The 25,786-nt window shown below is 39.7% G+C and overlaps 1 protein-coding gene across 3 annotated transcripts in view; it reads right to left on the reverse strand.

Annotated features, from left to right (window-relative positions):
• The window catches only part of Arhgap21 (Rho GTPase activating protein 21), a 153,407-nt gene that overhangs the window by 75,447 nt on the left and 52,174 nt on the right, over window positions 1-25,786 (reverse strand). For 2 of the 3 annotated variants that reach the window (XM_045150810.1, XM_045150809.1), the window contains exon 3: window positions 2,039-2,218. In XM_045150810.1, coding sequence (XP_045006745.1) covers window positions 2,039-2,218 — 180 coding nt within the window. Of the gene's footprint in view, window positions 1-2,038; window positions 2,219-25,786 lie in introns of those variants that run through there. The other variant, XM_045150811.1, reaches the window with a different exon arrangement.

The following is a 25,786-nucleotide window of genomic DNA, read 5'->3' on the forward strand; positions in this document are numbered from 1 at the left end:
TCAAGAGGCAGAGGTAGGAGGACTGCTGTGAGTTCAAAGTCAGTCTGGGCTACTTTGAGAACCTACCTTGAAAAAAAAATGTTTTAAATTTCTTTGAGGTTAAGGGCATAGTTCAATAGCACTTGCCTAACACATATCATGTGCAAAGCCCTGGGTTCAATTCTCAGGAGTGTGTGCATGCACACACATACACACAACACACACAAATTCTTTGAAATGATCACTAAAATTTCATAATTAAAATGGAAAAGATTTCTATATTTCCTATGAAATATTTGTAAGACAGACTTATTTGCAAGAACATCTGTACTAAATAACAGTATTAAATATAGCTAAAATCTACTCAACAATTGCTATGCCTTAATTTCTATTTTATTTTTTTTAATTATTTATTTATTTATTTGAGAGCGACAGACACAGAGAGAAAGACAGATAGAGGGAGAGAGAGAGAATGGGCGCGCCAGGGCTTCCAGCCTCTGCAAATGAACTCCAGAAGCGTGCGGCCCCTTGTGCATCTGGCTAACGTGGGACCTGGGGAACCGAGCCTCAGACCGGGGTCCTTAGGCTTCACAGGCAAGCGCTTAACCACTAAGCCATCTCTCCAGCCCTTAATTCCTATTTTTTTTAATATTTTTTTTCATTTATTTTTATTTATTTATTTGAGAGCAACAGACAGAGAGAGAAAGAGGCAGATAGAGAGAGAGAGAGAGAATGGGCGCGCCAGGGCCTCCAGCACTGCAAACGAACTCCAGATGCGTGTGCTCCCTTGTGCGTCTGGCTAACGTGGGACCTGGGGAATTAAGCCTTGAACTGGGATCCTTAGGCTTCACAGGCAAGCGCCTAACCACTAAGCCATCTCTCCAGCCCCTTAATTCCTATTTTAAATATTACATTCTCATCACAAAATCTTTTAACAGATTATCCTTCAAGATATTTTACTGGAAAGATTTGCTTAACAAAATGTGATTTCTAAATACCATCAGACACTATTTTTACATGGCATAAGTAGGGCTGGAGAGGTGGCATAATGGTTATAGGTGCTTGCCTGCAAAGCCAAAGGACCCATGTCCAATTCCCTAGAACCCCAATAAGCCAGATGCACACAGTGGTGCATGTGTCTGGAGTTTGTTTAAAAAGATGAAGCCGGGTGTCATGGCACATGCCTTTAATCCCAGGACTTGAGAGGCAGAGGTAGGAAGATTGCCATGAGTTTGAGATCATCCTGAGACTACATAATGAATTCCAGGTCAGCCTGGACTAGAGCGAAACTCTACCTCAAAAAAAAGACCATGTAAGTAATAAGTATAAAAGCCAAGTTCAATACCCAAATCCACTCTGCTTATTCATTATATAACCCAAATCAGTTTTTATATTCATTATAGGAGACTAATAATAGCATCTTCACATTAGGACTATGTGTTTTGGATAAAGTGAGACAACCTACATGAGCAGTAATGAGGAACTCAGTGTGTTAACGGCAGCTGTAACTATTACATATTGCCTCTGAAACATATCCACATAACTCACTCTGGCAAGAAACTGTGCTTTTTAAGTCTGCTTTACAATCATATTTACACATCTGAAAGAACTATTCAGATCCTATTAATTCTCTATAGCTGCCAGAATAGTTTAATGGACTTACTCTAGAAAATCTGCCCAGAAAACTCATCATCTCTGGATACTAGGAAAGTGGTTACATGCTACAAAGAACAGAATGGAGGCTGGAGAGATTGCTCAGAGGCTAAAGCACTCCCTTGCTAAGACTGATGACCTGGGTCAATTCCCCAGCACCCCAGCACAGATTCACAAAATAGTGCATGTGTCCGGAGTACATTTGTAGTGGCACTAGGCCCTGTCATATTCCCATTTCCATTCTCATTCTCACTCTCTCTCTCCTCTTCTAGAAGGTGGAAATGTATCTAAAATAAGGAAAAGAAGATAACAAAGATGCAAATGGAGCACTTCTTTCAAAATAGACAAAAGGCAAGGAGGGAAGGGAAGGTTGTATGGAAACCAGAAGAGGAGGGAATTCTCTTACCTTATATGAAAACTGAATTGCTGATTCTGGGGGATAAACAATAAAATGTCTTAATGTAAAACCAAAGCCTTGAGATGTTCTCTTCAAGGTAACGGTCTTAGGGCCTGGCCAGGAGAAAGGTGCGTCTTCAGACGGCGATACAGCTCCACTTTGTTCCTGTCCATCTTTGTTTTTTGATACCTAAAGTGAAAAACATTTAAAAGTTGACTACAGAACACAATGCACTTCTTTAAAAAACTATTTATTTATTTATTTATGTGAGGTGGGCAGATAGAGAGAATGGATGTGCCAGGGCCTCTACCCACTGAAAATCAACTCCAGACACATGCGCCACCTTGTCTATCTGGCTTATGTGGGTACTGGGAAATCAAACCTGGGTTCTTAGGCTTGCAGGCAAGCATCTTCACTGCTAAACCTCTCCAGCCCACATTGCACTATGTAATTTAGAAAAAGTACAAGCTGGGCGTGGTGGCACATGCCTGTAATCCCAGAACTCAGGAGGCACAGGTAGGAGGCTTGCCATGAGTTCAATTGCCAGCCTGAGACTACACAGTGAATTCCAGGTCAGTTTTGAGCTAGGGTGAGACCCTGCCCCAGGAAACCAAAAAAATGGGGGGAGGGCAAGTACAAACAATGCCTGAGGGTAGATATCAACTTAACCCAAAAACTATTTTGCTGCGTGAAGTTGACATATTACAATAAATCATACAAATGCCAAGAACTGAGTTTATTGAGAAAATGTTGCTATGAAAAATTAATGAGCAAAAAGTAATTCTTGGAAAGAATAAATACAGTGACTAAAGTTAAAACTGCAACAGCAGGTATGATAGATGATACTGAGGAAGGCTCCTAGGCACAGGGGAGTAAGAACAAACACTGAGCAAGAGGCAAGGGCTCCCACCCAGAAGGAGCCCCACTCTCATCACACAGCCCAGCATAACAAACACTACAGATTAGACACCCATTAGGCCCTGGCTCTGTGTATGTGAAGGTGTTTCTGGAGGAGATACTAGAAAACATGCAGGTACATCAATAAAGCAAATCACAAAGCTCTATATAGGGGGACTGGGTAAGTAAGCCAAGAATGAAAAGAAAGCAGATCTTAAATTATTAGCCAACTTTTCCTCCCTATTTTCAGCACTCTGAAAAAAAGAACTCTGAAGTCATGTACGGAGTCATGTATTTAGAAAGTTATCGCTAATAATTTGTCTCCCTCTATGGATTCTGAGATTTTTTTTTTTTTTTTTTCAGAGGACAAGAGACCTAATGCTGCCAAAAACTAGGAGGCCAATACATACCTTATTGCACTGTGCCTGGGCAGACCAGAGTTAGGAATCAAAATGGAGAGACTTATGGTCAAGATGGCATCCACCTAACCACGCCTCCCCTCCCAGGCAAAGAAAGGCAAGACCTTTAGTGTTCACTGGGTTTTTTAGGGGTTTGGTTTACAAATTCCAGTAGACCTCTACTGGGAAGGCACAGAGGGGCAAAGTAGGGAACCCGCCGATTCACACACTCTCAGGCAGCCCACTAGACCCCCAATGCCCTCAAGCAGCCGTCCCAACTGCAGGTTTCTCCTGCACCGTTGGCTAAATGAACCCAGGCCAGCATAGCTCCATACACGGACACCATCCCACTCACCACTGGTCCCCCACCCCTGTGTGCCAACACAAGCCAGCAGGTTAGCATTCCCCCAGGGGACCTCCATGCATGAATGCCGTCCCAATCACCACCCCCACCCACCCCGTGCATGGACCCAAGCTGGCATTCAACCAGGAGACCTCCACACACGAACACATCTCATGCGTGAGTGATATTCCCATATCCCCACCCTGCCTTGTCATAGGACCTGGCAGTCCCATCCACCCCCTGGTACACAGTCCCAAGGGGCCCGCTGTCCCATCTCCTTACCCTTCAGCAACATGAACCACCATGCATTCCCATCCTCCCACCCCTCCACAGCCCAGCCCCCACAACAGTCTGCTTCCTCCCATTCCCCCCTAACCCCTGTCCCCTCAGGCTACCTGACCACATAGTCCCATACCCAAACCATGGAACAACAAGCCCCTTCAGCAGGTCCCCGAGCCCCCACCAAAGCCCTACCCGGCTCCTTCCCTCTGAGAAGAAGTCCCCATTGCCGTCAGAAGCCTAGTGGAAGCAAACATAAAAAGGAATAATCACTGAAGACACTTCAAGGGTAAACTACAGCGTCCTCCTGAGTTAAATGAGATTCCTACACTGTGAGGGGCAGACCACAGTGCAAAAGGAATAACATGAAAAATCAACTGCAAGTAAATCCAACAAGATTGCCCAGTCCCACAAAGGATGTCTCTAATGAAAACACAGAAGAAGCCAGGCATGGTGGCCCTCACCTTTAATCCTGGCACTCAGGAGGCAGAGGTAGGAAGATCACTGTGAGTTAGAGGCCACTCTGAGGCTACATAGTGAATTCTAGGTCAGCCTGGACAGAGTGAAACCCTACTTGGAAAAAAAACAAACAAAAAAAAAACATAAAAGTGACAATAAGATCAGAACTCAAATGACGATCCAAGCTATGCAGCCCTGACTAAGCACATAGAAAAACTTGCAGAAAATCAACAAAGGGCCAATAATTGTATGAATGCTGTCCTCTTTAGGGTAGACCTAATAAAAGAAAAGAACCAGGAAGGGTTCCAAAAACAGTTAAATGATCTGAAGGAGAGTGAAGGAACAAAAAAAAAAAAAAAAAAAGGAAATAGAGAACCTCAATAACCAGCTGGTAAGCTCAATGAAAACATAAGAAGTCGAGGATGAATTCCAAGAAGCATTAGGAAAATCAGAAAAATGGCATGAAAAGGGAACTCAACAATGGAAACTATACATAAAAAAAGTAGTAGAAAATACAAACCAAACTGAACAAGCCCAAAACTCTATAGAAGCTCTCAAGAATAGAGTCAGCCATGTGGAGGATAGAAACTCAGAACTGGAAGACAAAACAGAAGAAACAGCTCATGAGCCCAAAAGTTTCATTAAGTTCAATTTTTTTTGTGAACAGAACATGAGGGAACTGTGGGATACCCTTAAACATCTCAATATTTGTATCATGGGAATATCAGAAGAGGAAGAAATTCAAACCAAAGGCCTGGAGAACTTATTCAACAAAATTTTTGAAGAAAACTTTCCCACTCTCTCAAAAGAAAGTCCCATCAAGTTATAAGAAACTAACAACTCCAAACAGATTGGACCGAAGGAGAAATTCTCCAAGATATATTATCATTAAGAGGCTAAACATTGATAACGAAGAGAAAGTCCTAAAAGCAGCTAGGGAGACATGACACAATACATATAAAGGTAACCCCATCAGAATTACTTTAGACTTCACAATGGAAACCCTGAAAGTGAGAAGGGCCTAGAATGGAATATTGCAAAGTCTAAGAACCTATAGCTTCCAACCCAAACTACTTTACCCAGCAAAAGTATCCTTCATAATAGTTGATGAAAGAAAAACTTTCTGTGGTAAAACTCAGCTTTACAACTATATGAACACAAAGCCAAACCTACAGAGAGTACTTCAGGAAATTCTCCACACATAAGAATCAAATAACCAATCTCAAGTGCCTACAAGAAGCAGATTACAATAACCAAACTCAGAGAAGGCACAAAAAACTAAAGTCCAAGAAAACACCAAACCACATAAACCACAATAGGGCAAGGATTAAATCAAACCTCACAGTTATTACCCTAAATATTAATGGCCTTAATTCACCCATCAAGAGACACAAGCTAACAGGGTAGAACAGAAAATTAGACCCCTTAATCTGTTGTCTTCAAGAAACCCACCTATTAAAGACAGACACCTCCTCAGTGTGAAAGGGTAAAAAATGATATTCCAAGCAAACAGAAATAAGAAACAAGCAGGTGTAGCTGTACTAACATTGGATAAAATAGACTTCAAACTAAAAGTAATAAAAAAACACAAAGACGGCCACTTCTTAGTTATCAAGGGAATGATCCAACAAGAGGATATCACAATCAATCTTCATGCACCAAACACAGGGACACCACAATTCACAAAACAAAATCTACTAGACAACAAAACAGAAATAACCACCAACACCATCATAGTTGGGGACTTCAATACTCCACTATCAACAATAGACAGATCATCCATAGAAAATTAACAAGGAAGTAAAGTAAGAGAGCTCAACAAAACCATAGATCAATTTGACCTAACAGACATCTATAGAACATTCTATCCAAAATCCACAGACTGCACATTTTTCTCAGCAGCCCATGGAACTTTCTTTAAAATAGATCATATACTGGGTGATAGAGCCTGCCTCCACATATTTAGGAAGATTGCCATAATTTCCTGCATGATCTCAGATCACAATGCTGTATTGCTAGAAATTAACAACAAATGATGTGCCAGGAATCCTATCAGCTCCTGGAAACTGAACAACATTCTTTTAAACAATAAATAGGTAGTGGACAAAATAAAAAATGAAGTTGCAGAATTTCTAGAAATGAATGACAATAAGCACATATCATAACAAAACTTACAGAACACAATGAAGGTAGTCCTCAGGGGAAAATTCATAGCACTAAATGCCTTCATAACAAAGACAGAGAGATCCCAAACTAAAAACCTAACCTTCCACCTAAAGGCACTGGAAAAAACAAGAAGAATCCAACCCAAAAAGCTCCAGATAGAAAGAAATAATTAAGATCAGAGCAGAAATTAATGAATTAGAAACTAAGAAAAAAATTAAGAAAATTGATGAAACAAAGAGCTGGTTCTTTGAAAAAATAGACAAGATTGATAAACCTCTGGCCAATTTGATTAAGTGAAAAAAAGAGACACTTCAAATTCACAAAATTAGAAATGAAAAAGGAGAGATCACAATAGACAGGTAAAATTGGGAGAATCATCAGTACTTATTTCAAAAACCTCTACTCCACAAAACTGGATAATATGGAGGAAATGGTTGAATTCCTTGACATATACCACCTACCAAACTAAACTCAGAGCAGATTAATCTCCTAAACAACCCTATCACACCAACTGAAATTGAAAAGATAATCAAAAACCTCCCCCACAAGAAGAGTCCAGGACCAGCTTCTCAGCTGAATTCTATGAAACCTTCATGAAAGAACTGAAACTTATTTTTTTTTCAAATTGTGGAACATAATTGGAGAATAGGAAAAGCTTCCCAACTCCTTCTATGAAGGAAGTATCACCCTAAAACCAAAACTAGGTACAGATGCCACAAGAAAAGAAAACTATAGGCCTATTTCCCTGATGAAGTTACCTGCAAAGATTCTGAACAAAATCCTCACAAACCAAATTCAACAACACATCAAAAGCATTATCTACCTTGATCAAGTAGGCTTTATCCCAGAAACACAGGGGTGGTTCAACATATGGAAATCTGTCAATGTAGTACACCACATAAATAAGCTTAAACACAAAAACCACATGATCATTTCAATAGATGCAAAAAAGACCTTTGACAAAACACAACATCACTTCCTGACCAAAACATTGGCGAGAACAGCAATGGACAGTTTATATCTCAACATAATAAAAGGCTATTTATAAAGCTCCAAAAGCCCAAATAATACTTAATGGGGGGAGACTGAAGGAATTCCCATTGAGATCAGGAACAAGACAAGGGTGTCCACTTGCACATCTGCTCTTCAACATAGTACTGGAAGTTCTAGCTCAAGCAATAAGACATGAGAAAGAAATAAGAGGGATATAAATTGGAAAGGAAGAAGTAAAGTTAGTCCTATACACAGACATGATTCTATACATGAGAGACCCAAGAACCTCTATCTAAAAACTCTTAAAGGTGATTAACTCCTTCAGCGAAGTCGCGATACAAAAATCAATGTACAAAAATCAGTACCCTTTCTATATGCAAAAGACAAAGATCCAGAGAAAGAAATAAGCAACATTGTCTCATTTTCAATAGCAACAACTACAACAAAAATACCTTGGAATAACATTTACCAAGGATGTGAAAGACCTATATAAGGAAAACATAAAAACACTCAAGAAAAAAATTGAGGAGGGCTTGAGAAAATGAAAAGACCTCCCATGCTCCTGGATAGGCAGAATTAACATTGTGGAAAATGGTAGTCTTACCAAAGGCAATATACAGATTTAACACAATACCAATAAAATCCCAATAATTCTCTTCACAGAGATAGAAAAAATGATCTCAAAATTTATTTGGAATGGCAGAAGGCTTTGGATATCCAAGCATATCCTCAGCAAAACAAACACCTCTGGAGGTATACCTGATCTAAAGCTATATTACAAAGCCATACTAATAAAAACAGCATGGTACTGGCATATAAACAAGATTATAGACCAATGGGACAGAATGGAGGACCCAGACTTTGGGTAAAGTAACTGCAGCTACTTGATATTTGACAAAGGCTCTAACATTGCAGGCTGGAAAAAAAGATAGCATCTTCAACAAATGGTGCTGGACAAACTGGATAACCATATGCAGGAAAATGAAACTCGATCTACATATCTCACCATTCACAAAAATCAAGTCCAAATGGATCAAAGACCTCAATATAAAACTAGAAACTGCTACTACTGGAAGAAAAAAATAGGAGGAAATTTCCATGATATAGGAATGGGAACAGACCTCCTGAATAAGACCTCAGTAGCTCAGGAACGTAAACAATCACTCAACCATTGGGATCTCATGAAGCTGAAAAGTTTATTCACAGGCAAACATACTAAGAGCAGAGCCAACAGATTACTCACAGGATGGGAGAAAAATTTTGCCAGCTATACAACTGACAGAGCCCTAATTTCAAAGACTCATAAACCTAAACAGTAAAAAAAAAAAAAAAATACACTCATAAAATGGGGGGCAGAGAATTGAACAGGGAGTTCTCAGAGAAAGAAATACAAATGGCAAACATACACTTAAGAAAATGTTCATCATCACTAATCATCAGGGAGATGCAAGTTAAAACAACTATGAGATTCCACCTTACCCAAGTAAGGATAGCAAATATAAAAAAAAAAAAAATCAAATAAAAACAAATGCTGGCAAGGATATGGAGAAATAGGAACCCTCATTCACTGTTGGTGGTGGGAATGTAAGATGGTACAACTACTATGGAAAGCAATATGGAGACTCTTTAAAAGGTTGACTGTAGAGTTACCAACAGACCCGGTTATTTCCTTACTGGGCACTTATCCTGAAACCTCTATGCCTCAGTTCAGAGAGGTTTGCTCAACCATGTTTATAGCTGCTCAATTCATAACAGCTAAGAGCTAGAATCAACCCAGATGTCCATCATTAGACAATTGGATAACCAAGATGTAGTTTATCTACATGATGGAATTCTACACAACAGTAAGGAAAAAAAATGACACAATTCTCCAATTGCAAATGAAGCCCATCATTCACATCCTTAAACTTTTCTGTAATTTCGTTTTTTTACAGCATCAACAAGGTAAATCCCAAATGATCATATGATTAGGTAATTTATAGGAAAGGGGCTAGTGTGAGCTTAGTTAAACAGTTTGGTTAATTTATAAGTAGTGATTTGCCTCCTCCTTTCTGCAAATCCAACAAAAGCATCTATTTTTTCTTTATTTTTTTTCAAGGTAGGGTCTTGCTCTAGCCCAGGCTGACCTGGATTTTACTATGTGGTCTCAGTCTCAGGCTGGCCTCGAACTCACAGTGATCCTGCCACTTGTTTCCTGAGTGCTGGGATTAAAGGTGTGCACAGCCATGCCTGGCATCATTTTTGTTTAATGTGCATTATTTTTTTCAGCCTACAACTCATGCTTTTGCCATTTGTCTGCCTATATATCCATTTCTCCTCTATTCCCTCTCCCTCTCTTCATTTATTAAGTATGAGAAATTACTAGGTATCTAACACTAATTCATAGAGTAGATAAAAGGATGAATAACCTATGCATTAAAATTTATTTTTTATAACTAAGTATCCATTTTGATACAAGAACAGATTCACATGAAACTGCAAGAACAGGAACCCATGTAACCTTTAAACAGTTTCCCCTAACAGTAAACCCTGGGGAAGGATGGTGAAATGTTACATCTAGGATAGGGCCAGAAACACAATCTATTCCCCTTCAGATTTCCCCAGTTTTACTTGTAATCATGTATGACTGGGGGGAAGAAGCAAAGAAAAGAAGATAAAGAGGGAGAAGTGTAGCTGTGTCCAGGTGTATACACAACAGTTCCATCATAAGGACCCCTGCTATTTATTGTTTATGACTGCCCACTTTCCATCCACTATGAACTCAGTTCCTAGTCTTTGTGAACCCATAATCAGCTAGCTATGTACTTCCATAACATTGTCATTTCATGAAGATTATAATAAATGGAATCATACAGACAACAGACATTTTGGATTGACTGTTTTCACTCTCTAATTCTCTAGAGATCCATTTAGGCTGGTACATGTATCAAGTTTATTTTTGTTTTTATTAACAGTATTCCATTGCATAGATAGTCCACATTTTATTTAATTATTAATTTGTTAAAGGCCAGCTAAGGCCTGAAGATGTAGCTCACTGGTAGAGAGCTTATCTAGGCTTTATTTCAAGGTTTTGTTTCAGTTGTTTCAAGGTGTTTTTTTTTTTTTTAAATAAATGTAATATGTATATACCTGTGCTGGTTTTTATATAAAAATAAATTCCATTTCTTTCAAATACATGTTCAAGAGTGCAGTTACTGAGTTGTATAGTTGATATAGTTGGGCTGCTATAACAAAATGCCATATAGAACTGGAGTTTATCTATAACAGACATTTCCTATAGCTGCAGAAGCTGGGAGCCGCAAGGACAAGGCATCAGCAGACTCAGTGTCTGGTGAGGCCTCATCAACAGCACCTTCTTGCTGTGTCCTCATATTGCAGAAGATGAGGCAGTTCTCAGAGGCCTCTTTGTAAGGACACAAATCCCACTCTTTATAAGAGCACAAATCTCTGCCCTCATAGGCTAATCACCTCCCAAAGTCGTCAACCCCTAGAACTACCACTGTGGCACTTGGGGCCTCCATATGCAAATTCTGGGAGGACACGTTCAGACCACAGCATGAAATAACTATATACTGGTTTTAAAGCAAACTTACAGAATAGTTATACAGTTTTGCATACCCAACAGCCGTGTGTGGTATCTGGTTTCCCCACATCTGCAACAACATGTGGTATTACAACTAGCTTTCTGTTTAGTCACTGGGACAGGTTTGTAAGTGATAGTGTTCTATGATCTTAATTTGCATCTCCCTGATGGCTAATGATGATGAACTTTTCATGCAGCCTCTATTTCATTAAAAAATTTTAAAGACCAAAAGACACTCTGCGAAAGAATCTGTGTGAGGCCTTTCATGTTACATGAAAGCAGACAGCCCAGATTTGTTAAGTGATTCATTCAAAACTGTGGCTGGTGAGCTGGGCATGGTGGCACATGCCTTTAATCCCAGCACTCAAGGCAGAGGTAGGAGGATTGCCATGAGTTCAAGGCCAGCCTGGGACTAAGTGCCAGGTCAGCCTGGGCTAGAGTGAGATCCTACCTCAAAAATAATAAAAATAATAATAATTTCTAGTATATTAGCATGATGTATCCTCACTACCCCCAAGTACATTCAGATTTCCTTTTGAATCACATAGGAAAATTTTCTATCTCATGGTTCCATGCTTTGAGTTTCTGAATTAAGTTTGCTATGCCTTGTTTTACTGAATTCTTTACACAAAAAGAAAAAAAAAAATGGGATGAAGATTAAGTAATTTCATTTCTTCTGTACACAAAGATTTAAAAAAAAAATGGGAAATGGCTGGATTGTTTAAATTCTTCTACCCATCCAGACATCACACTGAGGTTTCTGGCCCTACCTGCAGACAAACACAAGACAAAAAAAACCATGTATATGTGCCATCTTTCCTCCTACATCCCCACAGTGCCTCTGCTCTTCCGTTTTTTACAGCAAGGGCAAACTGTGGGTCACACAGAGTGAAGAAGCCAGCGACTGTGGATTTCTCCAGTTCAGACAACCTCTAAATGAATCCTAGCACATCTCATTTCCTCACCATAAGCACCAATGCCTATCACAACATCCTAGTTCAACAAATGAAAAAGCACCCGAAATACTGACAATTAAGTTCCCTGGGATGAAGTACTGCCACTGGATTCCTTTCCGAAGGCTTCACAACAAGGACATTTGATGAACAGCCCAAGGTCAAAGAAACCAAAATAAAGGATAAGAACCAGCTCCATAAAATTAGATATAATAACTAGACAAAGCAAACTAAGAGGAGGCAGAAAGAAAGCATGAGGGTGAACCAGCTATTGTCAAACAATAAAATAAAAACTTTGCATAGACCATATAAAATGCCATGTGTGTGTTTTTATACCACTAGCTATGCAGCATGCATATTTTGTGCCAGAATCACTGTCCTGCCTGATGCCAGCTACATACACACACACCTTCCCCAATGTAAAATGTTTTGTGGTGGAATTTTTTTTAGAATAATGGAAAAGTTGTAAAAGATTGTAATGAAAGTTTTACGTCTTTGTTTTTGTTTTTCAAGGTAGGGTTTCAATCTACCCCAGAGTAACCTGGAATTCACTAGGTAGTCTCAGGCTGGCCTAAAATCCACAGTGATCCTCCCACTTCTGGTCCTGAGTGCTGGGATTAAAGGCATGCAACTACCATACCCAGCTAAATTTGCTTTTTTAAGTCATAGGTGCCACTAAGATATGAAGGCTTATTGCAAAAAAAAAAAAAAAAAAAAAGATAATATTACTGTTCAGAAACTCAGGAAATCAAGAGTAAAAATATGGTTTGGGGCCTGGGAGATGGCTCAGTGGTCAAAGGTACTTGCTTGCAAAGCCTGACAGGCATTCAAGTGCAGCAGCCAGAGACCCTGGGGTACACCTACACACAATAAATAAATAAATGATTTATTCATTTGAAAGACACAGACAGAACGGGTATGTCAGGGCCTCCAGCCACTGCAAAGCAACTCCAGATGTGTGGACCACCTTGTGCATCTGGCTCACGTGGGTCCTGGGGAACGGAACCTGGCCTTAGGCTTCGCAGGCAAGCACCTTAACTGCTGAGTCAGTTCTCCAGCCGTATTTTTTTTTTAAGATATGGTTTTGTCTAAAGGGAAAAACAAAATCTTGAATATCTATAAAACTTTTGCAAAATTTTCTTCAATGCTAGTTAGACAAATGCTCTACCACTGAGCCACTTTCTCAGCCCAAACTGAGATTTCTACACAGTCACAAGTCTGATGGAAATGGACCCACAGTGCTCGAGCAATTTCTCAAAAATAGACAAATAGTAAATGATGAGCCATTCCACTTTTTCCACAATGTCTCATTATTAACAGAATAAGAATGATATGGTATTTAACAATTAGATACCACTTATCCTTTTAATCTAATTCTCAGCAATCATATGTCAGAGAAATTATCTGATGTTTTAAATTAAAGAAATTTTATACTTTTGATTTAAATTCTAACTTAGTTAAAAGACTCTTGAACACAATTTTGCATATGGCTAGTCTGCTTGGCAACTCTTACCATACAACTTGCTGATAAATTCTCCTTCTAAAGATTTTGAACTGCTGTGATGTTAAGTATCTGATGGTGCCTACACATATGCTCCTCAACAGTAACCCTGGTGTTCAGAGCACATTAAGTGACCAGAGACACTAACTCACAAATTAAAGCTGAAAGATTTAGGTAACTTTTATCTGGAATATTTCCAATTAAACACCTGAGGTTCATTATTTTAGATATGATTCAATTTTAGCTTATTAGTTAATTAGACATCATTTTAAAATATCTTTTATATAGTTGACTTACATAGATTGTCTTGATAATAGGTCCTTTCTATACAGTTTCTTTTAGGGATTACATTAAATTGTTGATGCTTTCACTATAAGATTTTCCTGTTGTACTCAGGTTTCTGCTTTTTACTACAACTTTTACCTAAGCTGTACCTCTGTCTCTCTCTCCTTTCCTTCTTCCCTCCCTCTCCTGTCCCTCCCCTCTAGCCCTCGATTGACTTTGAGATCCCAACATATCAAAAAAAAGTTCTTAAATCTTATATTCATAGGACAGCTGTGTTTTAAATATAAAGTAAAGGAAATGTTGCACAAAATGTTAAGAATCATGTAGTAATGTTTCATAAATAATTTTGATGACTATCACGGCTGTTGAGAGTATTTCTGATTATAATATATATCATCTTGTAACAAAGCGACAAGAGTGTGACAGCAACAACTTACCTCTCTCAGTAACCACTGATTCTCCAGGCCCATTTCCTCCACATACTCTCTGAGCCGGAGTAGTGTTGACAGATTTTGATTATGCTTATCAAATCTTCCCCCCGCCCCCGTGGTCTTCTTTATGACCAGTAATAAATATCTTCGTGATGACAGGGAATTTTTTGGTTTAACCTTCTAAAATAGAGAAGGTTTTCAAAATCATACCTGGAATTAGAATTCTCCTGTTCATCTGGCACTTGTGTAACTCTTCTAATAATATGAAAGGATTCCTCTTGATTAGTCTACTTCCAAAACATGTATGACTGATTCTTAACTAGCATGTTTTCTACATTCACTCTTCTTTAGTAGCCTCTGGCATTGCTCTTTTATTTAGGAAAAAAAAAAAAAAACTCACTAAATTAGGACTACTAAGACACACAGGATATTTAGGAATCTGCCAGAAAGAAAAAAGAAGAAAAATGGCAAGATGGTACCAGAACAGCTGGCTAGTTTTATATTGGTCCATGAATTTTCACTGGCCCATATAGTTCTTTGTGAATAAACTACATATTTTTCATGTACTCTCCCATAAATGGAAATAGGGATTTATCCAGTCAAGCTAATAAAATTTTTAAACATTGCTAAGAACATCTGACTATAAAGAAATGCATTATGCTATGGTTTCATCAAGGTATTTACATACTGATCATATGGCTTCTTTAAAGTATTTATACATGTCCAGTAGTGCATGATTTCTTTAAAGGAATCTGGCTGGTGTGAAATGTCTTTGTAGTGTAAATGTTAATCCACAGTGCATGAGAAATGCATGCTCTGGACTATGGCCATAAGTAGCTACTGTAGTGTAGTCTGTTTCAGCTGGCTTTCCACCAACACTGATACCAGGGAAGGAAGTCACCCATCCTATATGGGCATGTATAAGATTTTATCAGTATTTTATTCTCAAAGTTCCACTCATACCCCTCATCACCAAAGGAGGAGTTAAGTTTTGTCTACTTCTTATTTTAAAAAAATGGTTGATGGCTTTGGCTTTAGGCAAAACAAATCAAAGGAAAAATATTTTTACAAGGGAAATAGTATAAAATAAGTACACTGCAGGGTTGTTTCCTAAAGAACAGTAAGGCAAATTGTACTTATAAAAGCGAATTACTTCTACTTGAAGATATGTTACTATAATAAAACCCTTCAGGGCTGGGGAGATGGTTTAGCAGTAAAGGCACTTGCCTGCAAAGCCAAAGGAGCCAGGTTCAATTCCCCAAATCCCAACATAAGCCAGATGCACAAGGTGCTACATATGTCTAGAACACATTTGCAGAGGTTGGCGGCTCTGGCGTGCCCATTCTTGCTCTGTCTGCCTCTTTTTTTTCTCTCTCTCAAATAAATAAATAAAAATATTTTTTTTTAAAAAAAACTCTTCAAAATTTGGCCATGACTAAAAATAAGGATACAAACCAGGCGTGGTGGAGCATGCCTTTAATCCCAGCACTCAGGAGGCAGAGGTAGGAGGACTGCTGTGAGTTCGAGGCCACCCTGAGAATACACAGTTAATTCCAGGTCAGCCAGAGCTAGAGTGAGACCCTACCTTGAAAAAATAAATAAATAAAATAAGGATACATTATCCCAAAAGTTCAATTAACAGATACAACGTTGTGAGGTATGTTTTTATATTTAAAAAAAAAAAAATTGGGAGCCAGGCATGGTGGCACACACCATTAATCCTAGCATTTAGGAGGCACAGGTAGGAAGATTGCCTCAGTTCAAGGTCATCCTGAGACTACATAGTGAATTCCAAGTCAGCCTGGGCTAGAGCAAGTCCCTATCTCAAAAATCAAAAGAAAGAAAGAAAGAGGGAGGGAGGACGGGCAGGCGGGTGGGCTGGAGTGATGGCTTAGTGATTAAAGCACTTGCTTGCAAAGCCAAAGGACCCAGGTCCATTTCCCCAGTACCCATGTAAATCCAGATGCGTAGGTGGCACATGTACCTAGAGTTTATTTGCAGTGGCTAGAGGTTCTGGTGTGCCCATTCTTTCCTACCCCTAATAAATAAATAATAAACAAATTTATTATTTTTAAATTGGTCTCCATAAAGTATTGAAGAAAGAAAGACAGTGGATGGACATCTCTATCATACTCTCCAAGGCTCAAGGACCATTGAGAAAGAGGTGGCAGAAAGAATGTAAGAGACAAAGGAAGAGGAGTGCTTGGTAATACTGTCTTCCAGACACAACGGGGTGTGGCACTCTTGACCTCACAGTGACTGACCCTACCTACACAAGACCTGTAATAGGACAGGGAAAAAATGATACAACAGGGACTAACTAGTTGGGGGGGAAAAAGAAGGGATTGAGTAAAGAGGAGTAGAGGAAGAGGAACAAAGTAGGGTGGTGGGAGGAAATTATGACCATGACATGTTGTATATATGTAAGTCAGTTGTCCATTAGAAAATTAAAAACATGGCTGGGCATCGTGGTGCATGCCTTTAATCCCAGCACTAGGGAGGTAGAGGGAGGAGGATCACCATGAGTTGGAGGCTACTCTGAGACTACATAGTGAATTCCAGGTCAGCCTGAGCTAGAGTCAAACCCTACATCAAAAAGCCAAAAAAAAAAATCTCATAAAAATGTGTACTTTAGGTGTTTTTGTTTTTTGGAGACAGGTCTCATCTATCCCAGCCTGGCCTTAAACTCAGTGTGTGGCTCAAAGATGACCCTGAACTTCTGATCTAGTTTCCACTTCTTCCCAAGTACTAGGATAAGTTAATCTTTTCATGAAAAATGTTCTTTATAACCAGGACAATATACTAAAATAAACTAGACAAAAAGTTTGTGGTGATGCGTCTTTGGTTGGTAATTTGACAGGATGGATTTAAAATCATCATGGAAACAAATCTCTGGGAATTTCTAGATTAGGTTAACTGAGAAGGGAAAGTTCAGTCCATGGGTTGGGATCCTGGACTGAATTAAAAGGAAACACTGAGCTGAATAGCAGTAGTCATCCTCCTCTGCTTCCTGGTTACAGATGGACTGTGAGCAGCCCTGCTCCATTCTCCTGACACAGTGCCTGCTGTAACACATGATAACCTCAAACTAAACCAAAAGCAACCCTTCCTTCCTTAAGTTACTTCTGGTCAGGTATTTGGCCACAGCAATGAAAAGTAAGTAATACAAGGTGATTAATGTCAGGGAAGATGAGGTTAAATGACAACCCTTATATACTTCTACTATATACAATCTTTCTGTATGCTTGTTTAAATTTTATACCTGAAGCTGGGCATGATGGTGCACACCTTTAATCCCAGCACTCAGTGGCAGAGATAAGAGGATCGTCATGAGTTCAAGGCTACCCTGAGAATACAGAGTGAATTCCAGGTCAGCCTGGGCCCAAGTGAGATCCTGACTCAAAACAAAACAAAATTTATACCTGAAATTTTAGGCAAGTAACTAATGAAATAACAGGTAGGGTAAAGATACCTATTAAAGACACAAGATATACCAAATTCAAATTGGAAACTTTTATTTGTAATTATTTTGATTATTTATTTGTAAGGAGAAAGGCTGGAGAGATGGCCCAGTGGGTAAGGTGCATGTCTGAAAATCTAAGACCCAGCTTTGATTTTCCAGTAGCCACACAAAGCAAGATGCACAAGGTGGTGCATGCACCTGGAGTTCATTTGTGGTGGCTAAAGGCCCTCCTGGTATTCCCATTCTCTCTGGGTCTCTCCCTGCTTGCAAATAAATACTTTTTTTAAATTTCAAGCTATTTGTAAGGAGAGAGAAAAATGGACAGTCCAGCACGCCCTGCCACCGTATCCAAACTCCACAGGCATATGACACAGTATCCATCTGGCTTTGCATGGACACTAGGGAATTGAACCTAGGCCACCAGACCTTGCAAACAAACGCCCTTAAACACTGAGTCGTCTCTCCAGACCTCAAGCTGGAAAGTATTTCAATATCCAGGGGCTGGATGTGTGGCTCAGCAATTGAGCACTTGCCTAACATGGAAGAAGCTGTATGCTCACCTCACAGAATCAACTAATAAATAAACATTCTACGCCCAACAGCAACATAAAGTAATGATTTGGATATAGCTACTTAAGTCATGACTGCAATTTTTCCCATGGCATAGGAAAATGCCCAAAAAAAAAATAAGATATAAAACTTCTCAATGTGATCAAAATGATTTTAACCTCCCATACTGACACAAGAATCTTTGGAATTAGGAGTCCTGGTGCAGGCTTTGCTAAGGAATTCCACCAAGATTTTTGACAACGAACTTGCACACCAGAAGTGGTCATTTGCACATCAGGCGCACAATGCTGCGCAGAACATCACTGCTGACAAGCTGTGTTAGTTTTAACATTTTTTTTCCTATGCTAATGAAATCACTTCTTCTTTTCTCAGTGCCAAAGTCCCTTACAGCACCCCATTCCAACTAGTGTAGACCAGTATTTGCACTGTTCCAGGCCCTGCATTGTATAGTACCCAAGTAAAAAGAGAATTTGACAGATATATATCCACTTGTTATGCATATTTTCTTTTAAAAAGTCACATCATGAGATAACATAATGAGAATATTTTTCAAAAGGAACTTATTTGGTGAGATGAATACAGGCTCTTTTTTCCAATCTAAAAATGGAACTGGGTGTAATAGCACAAGGCATTAAACCCAGCACTCAGGAGGCAGAGATAAGAGGATTGCTGTGAGGCCATGCTGGAACTAGACAGTAACTTCCAGGTCAGCCTGGGGTAGAGTGAGACCCTACTTGGGAGTGGAGGGAGAATCAATATGAAAATCAAGTGTATTTTCAGGTTAAAAGCAATTATAACTCTACCCTCAGGACAGACAGGAATCACCAAGGTTAAAAGTCATGCTTAAACCCACTGAATCCAGGCTAGAGGCCGAGCTCAGTGGTGGAAGGTGCAACGAGGAAAGCCTGACAGCCTAGCTCCACCCTGCTGCCCTGGAAAGCAGGCATCGCACTGGCAGGAGGCCTGGCGCACTCATACTGATTTTCCTCCTCGCTGTTTCTGTCTGTCTGTCTGTGTCTCTGTCTCATCTCTCTCAAATAAAAAAATATATTTTTAAAAATTCATTTAGGGCTGGACAGATGGCTTAGCAGCTAAGGTGTTTGCCTGTTAAACCTAAGGACCCCGGTTTGATTCTCCAGGTCCCACATAAGCCAGATACGCATGGTGGTGCATGCATCTGAAGTTCATTTGCAGTGGCTAGAGGCCCTGGAGTACCCATTCTCTCTCTTTCTCTCTCTCCCTCTCTGTTTCTAATAAATAAAAATAATCTTAAAAAGTTCATTTAATCCTAGGTACCGATAAGATATTAGTCCCTTGTGGGCAGACAGAGCAATAATGATAGATGTATATAAAGACAGAGACAGACATATAGCCATAGCATGTGGTTTTAAAACACCTTGATGATCTAGCATAGGCTCTTCTTCCTAAAAGTTCATGTAAATATTCCAAAACATAAATTAATCCCAAATATAGTATTAGATACTGTGCCATCAACTAAAATAAATCGTGGATTCAATTTTACTAACACTCAAAAAAACTATATTATTTCACAGAAATCTATAGTTACAGGAAACTTAGAGCCAATATACACCAGTTTGGTCATTAGGCTTAGAAAACTCAATCACTAAAATTCCAAGCACCCACCTAAGGTTATGCATAATTTCTTTAGTGACTCAGGCTACTTATTAGGGTCCACATGTAACTGGACAGACCACGAAGTTGGTATTACTCCACAGGATCAGGACTAACTTAGAAACAACTCATTACAGATGTTAAAACAGTTTTCACATAGTCAAAAAAAAAAAAAAAAAAGGGTCTCTCTATTCTACTCTATGTCTAGAGAACAGGCACACCATGACTCATTCACCTACTAACTAGTTCTCAATAAATGGAAGTTTCCAAGAGAGCAAGGGCATCTCTGACACATAAGGTGAGCTCTGTCCAATAGGAAGTTAAGAAAGAATATTCAGGAAACCATTGTTACAATTGTTTTAAGATAGACTAGCCTAGGCTGACCTTGAAATCACAATCCTCCTGCCCTAACCTGCAGAGTGATGGGTGGAATTAAAGGCATACACCACCACACCCAGCACAAACTGCTGGGTCTTAAAGGTGAACTTTTCTTTTTCTCTTCCTTCTCTGTCTCAAATCAATAAAAGATGGCTAAAAGCAAGAAACTTGAGCTGGGAGTGGTGGAGCACGTCTTTAATTTGGGAGGCATACGTAGAAGGATAACAGTGAGTTTGAGGCCAACCTAAGACTACATAGTGAACTCCCGGTCAGCCTAGGCTACAGTGAGACCCTACCTTGAAAAAAGAAAGAAAAAGAAAAAGAAACTTGGTATACTACCAACTCTAAAGAGCTGTTGTGTGGAGAGGTAGGGAGATCTGGAGAACCCTGCTTCATCCCCATTAGTTCCTTGGAAACTGTCTAAACTGGGTTTAGAAACGGTAGACAGACCCAGTTCAGCCAATTTATTTGATAAGACAGACGCTGCGGCCCGGAGAGACTTGATGACCTGTGGGCTCACAGCTGGTGGCACAGCTCAGACTACAACACACATTTACAGTCTCCTGACCTGGAAGAGGAAAATAAAACTGAGCAAAGGGGAAGTAATATAACTAATCTATCATTCTATTCTCCTTGGAGAGAAAACTAGGTCAGGATTTCAGCTTCAATGTATGTCTTTTCTCATATGCAGATACAGACAAATGCATACTTTAGAAAAAAATATTCTCTGCTTTATTTAATACTTATGTCTGCCTTTCCATATAAAATTATCTACTTACACCATAAAGACCACGTGAACAAATTTCATTTTGGGTACTCAAGTTTTCTTTGTAGCTATGCCTATCCTCACGTTACTACTGCTTCCTTTCTACCATGACTGCCACCTGCTGGACCAGCATCCTTTATGTCCAATGAGCTAAGAATGGAGCTTCTTGTTCCAACAGCTGCTTTTTCTTTGTTTTTAATTTTAGATACAAGACTCCTAAGTGCTATCCATGAAATGAAAAACAAAATCACAAACTCGCTTGACAGCATTAGATTGCTATAACCATGTTTCAGCTAACAGAGGGTATTTTCTTAACTTTAACAAATCTGCTAAAATGAAAATGGTTCTCACGATTTTAATGCTTTATTTCTTTCATTACTAGTAAGAGCTAATTCCTCTCAGAGTCTTTTAACATAAATAACAAGAAAGAATGTGTAGTCTCTGACCTCTTTAAAATAAAATAATATAGTAACTGAGGTCACTGGACTTCAGAACACCGTTCTCAGTTATGAATGGAGACTGACAAGAATGCCTTAAAACCCTGATAGAACGCAAAGCAAAACCCCAGAAGCTGGAATGAGAGCTATAGATACACAGAAACTCAGGCTCGGAGAGGAGATAATACTCCCTCTCCTTCACCCACACCCCTCACTGCCACCACCACTAATTAATTAATCTAAGTACTGGAGTACGTCCACACTCTGGTGAACATAGCAGACTGGATCCAGTTTTGAGTTAAACCCAGCAAAAGCAAACAGGGTGAAGCTGCGCAAACAGCATCCAGGGGAAGATAGAGCAAGCAGGCTGCTGCCCCCAATTTCTAATGGGGCAAAACAGCTCACTTGTACCTTCTTCATGTCATCATCATCTTAGCCACATTTTAGATAGCTGTATGAGCATAATATTTAAAGGGACGTTGACCTAATCTTTTAGAATGCAATAAACTTTTATTCATTGTATAATTTATGTCCTATGAATACAAATATCTTTCAATTTAATGTATTTCTAGAAACTACACTGTAAAATGCATTACTTTAACAGACCGAACAATATTAGAGTAGTAGAGACAGTAATCAGAAATCTCCAAAGCCACTGCAAGGGTAAGCCGTGTTATGACTGTGAGACTGTGCGTGTATGTATGTGGTGCTAGGAATCGAGCTTAGGGCCTTATTTATGTTAGACAGCAACCTTTGTAATAACTGTGTGTGTGGCAGGTGTGCATCTTCACACCTGTGTGCAGGGGAGTGCACCTGTGCGTATATGCACACAAAAGGGAGGCCAGAGGTCCGTTCTCTGATGTCTCCTTCAATCATTCTCTCTTTTATTTTCTCTAGGCAGAGTTTTCACTTGCACCCCAGCTCACCAATTCAGCCAGTCTAGCTAGCTAGCTTGCCCTGGAGACAGTGTCTCTGACTGTCAAGCATTGGATTGCAGGCTGGCTGCCCTACCGCCTGGTATTTACTTGTGGGCTGGAGATCCAAGCTCAGGTCCCTATGCTTGCATGACAAGCTACTGCCCCATCCCTGTTATGATTTTTTTTTTTCTTTTTTTGAGGTAGGGTGTCACTTCAGCCCAGGCGGACCTGGAATTCACTCTGTAGCTCCAGTCTGGCCTCGACCTCACAGTGATCCTACCTCTGCCTCCCAAGCGCTGGGACTGAAGAACTATGCCACCACACCAGGTAACCGTTATTATTTGTAGGTATAAATTTATAATTTGCATATTATATCATTTTCATGAAAAATACAAATCCAATATGGCACAAATTTTACTACAAAGTCATAAAGTAGAAAAAATATCACTCATCCATGTCAATCCAAAATACCAACATAAGGATCAGTATCCTTTGATTAGGAATACAGCAGGTATGCCCAGGTGCAGGGAATGCCAAAGGGCACCTCTTGGAATACTAATCACTTAGTCCATCTCCAAGATCAAGTTCTAGGCTTTTTTGTTTGTTTGTTTGTTTATTTCAAGGTAGGGTCTCACTCTAGCCTAGGCTGATCTGGAATTCACTATGTATTCTCAGGGTAGCCTCCAACTCAGAGCAATCTTCCTACTTCTACTGGGATTAAAGGTGCACACTATCATGCCCAGCTAAATTCTAGGCTTAAAAAAATTTTTTTTTATTTACTTGTGAGCAAGGGAAATAGAGAGAAGATAGACACAGAGAGAGTGGGCATGCCAGAACCTCCAGCTGGTTTGTTAGGCTTTGCAAGCACCTTGACCACTGAGCCATCTCTCCAGCCCAAGTTCTAGACTTGATGATATTCTAGTCATTATTGAAGCTTGGTGATGGTAGAATGTGGTACTTGGGGAGAGTGCCATACTACATAGTCTTTGATATAGTTCTGAAGCCCCTGGGAAAGACTGTATATTTAGTTAGAAAAATGAATTTAGGGGCTGGAGAGATGGCTCAGGAGTCAAAGGCACTTGCTTGCAAATCCTGCTGACCCAAGTTTGATCCTCCCCAGCACCCACATGAAGCCAGAGCAGGAGGCAAGGTGGCACATATGTCTGTGATCCCAAGAAGCTTATGATGGGAAGGGAAGGCAGCTAGTATGGAGTTCATTTGCAGCTCAAGAGGTGGTATGAAAAGAAGGTGGGAGAAGGGCAGACACAGACACCTCAAGGTTGTCTTCTGGCCTCCTCACACACTACAGGACACATGTGCCCACAAATACATACAGTGCATGTGCAAATAAATTCTTGTTAAAAAATGAATCTATGTTCAGGAGAGTGAGATTTAAGATCATTAGCCTGTCATATATGTATAGGTATGGAGGGGTAAAAACATTCACAAAGCTAATAAATAATATGAAAAACTAGGCTGAAGATATGCCTTAGTGGTTAAGGTGCTTACCTGCGAAGCCTAAGAACTCTTGTTCAAATCTACAGGTCCAACATAAGCCAGACGCAGTGACCTAAGCACACAATGCCACACATGTGCATAAGGGGGCGCACATGTCTGGAGTTCATTTGCAGCAGCTAAAGGCCCTGTAGTGCCCATTCTCTCTCTCTCTCTCAAAATAGATATTTTTTAAAATATGATATGGAAAATATTTGGTATAATTCTAATAAAATTATACAAAATACTTCATTCAAAATTTGGCTTAGCTGGATGTGGTGGTGCATGCCTTAAATTCCAGAGGTAGGAAGACTTCTGTGAGTTCAGGCTAGCCTGGGACTATGGAGTGAATTCTAGGTGAGCCTGTGCTAGAATGAGACTCTACATCAAAAATACAAACAAAAAAGTTTGGCTTAAATAATTGTAAGTGCCATAAACAGAATCCACTTCTAAGTCTATCTTATAAATGTTCCATTTTTTCAAAAGTTGAATTCTAAAACAAAAATTCCACTCATTCTCTGGATCTACTCTTGCAAAATCTTTATATCCCAGGTAGGCATTATCAATGTAAAAATATTGAATATTAAATATCTACTATTCAGTTCTTGGAGATTTCTGAAAAAAATATGAAGGCTTCTGACTGACATTATCTCCCTTTGTAGAGATAAGTAGAGGCAAAAGAAATTGATCATTAGATAACATTATTGCTACTTCACAGATTTCTAACACTATATTCAAAGAGTCTCATTATGTACCCAAAACTGGCCAGGGACTAGCTATCTCCCTGTCCCAGTCCCCAGCATGCTGGAATTACAGGTATGCAGCACCACACCTACGTTTCGCAAAATGTTTGACTGATGACTATTATTTGTGGTAAGATTAGTATAAATTCCCATTCCATCTCATGCAGAAGAGCAGCAGACTGACAGACCTCCTTGAAGTCAGTCATGGGCTGCTGTCACACAGTTTATATTCTAAGAATGTTCCCATCACTCCCTGCTGATAAAAGTGGCTTGCTTTGTACAAAGTGGTTTACAAGGAGCACTTGCTTTCTTTTAAGAGTCTAGAATTCTGCTAGGTTCTACGCAGATGTCCCTGTAACCAGGCTATAATATAAAAATCTAATTTTGAATGAGCTTCCCTGGTACACATTTCACACATTCTGCACCAGTGTGTTGGAGTCATCCAGTACATCCTGAGTAACTTCATGGAGACCCTCAGAAGGTGTATATAATGTCCTCTGAGCTCGTCCTAGCTGCTTTTGACTTTTCACTTTGCTGACTCTGCTTTGGTCCTTTTGCTGTGATAAATCAGAGCTGAGTAGTGCTATGAGTGAGATCCTGCGAGACTCCAAACAAGTCAACTCAAAGGGTTTACATCTCCCTATCACTGTTTGAGGCCAGACTGGAGCTTCTCAGTGAACTGCAAGTTAGCCTGGGCTAAAGGGAAACAAAAAAAAAAAAAAAAAAAAAAGAAAGAAGGTAAAGAGGGGAGGGAGGCAGAAAGGGAAGAAAGGAAGGAATAGTGATTCCCACTTGATAGTCATGCCCATAAGTATGGGCTGAACTAGTGAGTAGCTCCAAATGAATGGAATTTCTTAAAAATGATGGAATGTCATGCCCAAGATTAATCTGAACACTGCAACTATAGGGGTGCCAGAGTAGGCAGGTAGTTTCTTGAACTAGGCAGGCAGCCCTTAAAGGGGAGGGACCTTAGGATGACCCACACCTGTCGCAAGTCACACGGCTGCTTCAGTAACAGGACTGAGTGCTTGCCCATCTTATCCACTTAGATCTCTCTCTTGAGAGCACA

Source organism: Jaculus jaculus, chromosome 5 (genome assembly GCF_020740685.1).
Source record: "Jaculus jaculus isolate mJacJac1 chromosome 5, mJacJac1.mat.Y.cur, whole genome shotgun sequence".
Classification (NCBI taxonomy): domain Eukaryota; kingdom Metazoa; phylum Chordata; class Mammalia; order Rodentia; family Dipodidae; genus Jaculus; species Jaculus jaculus.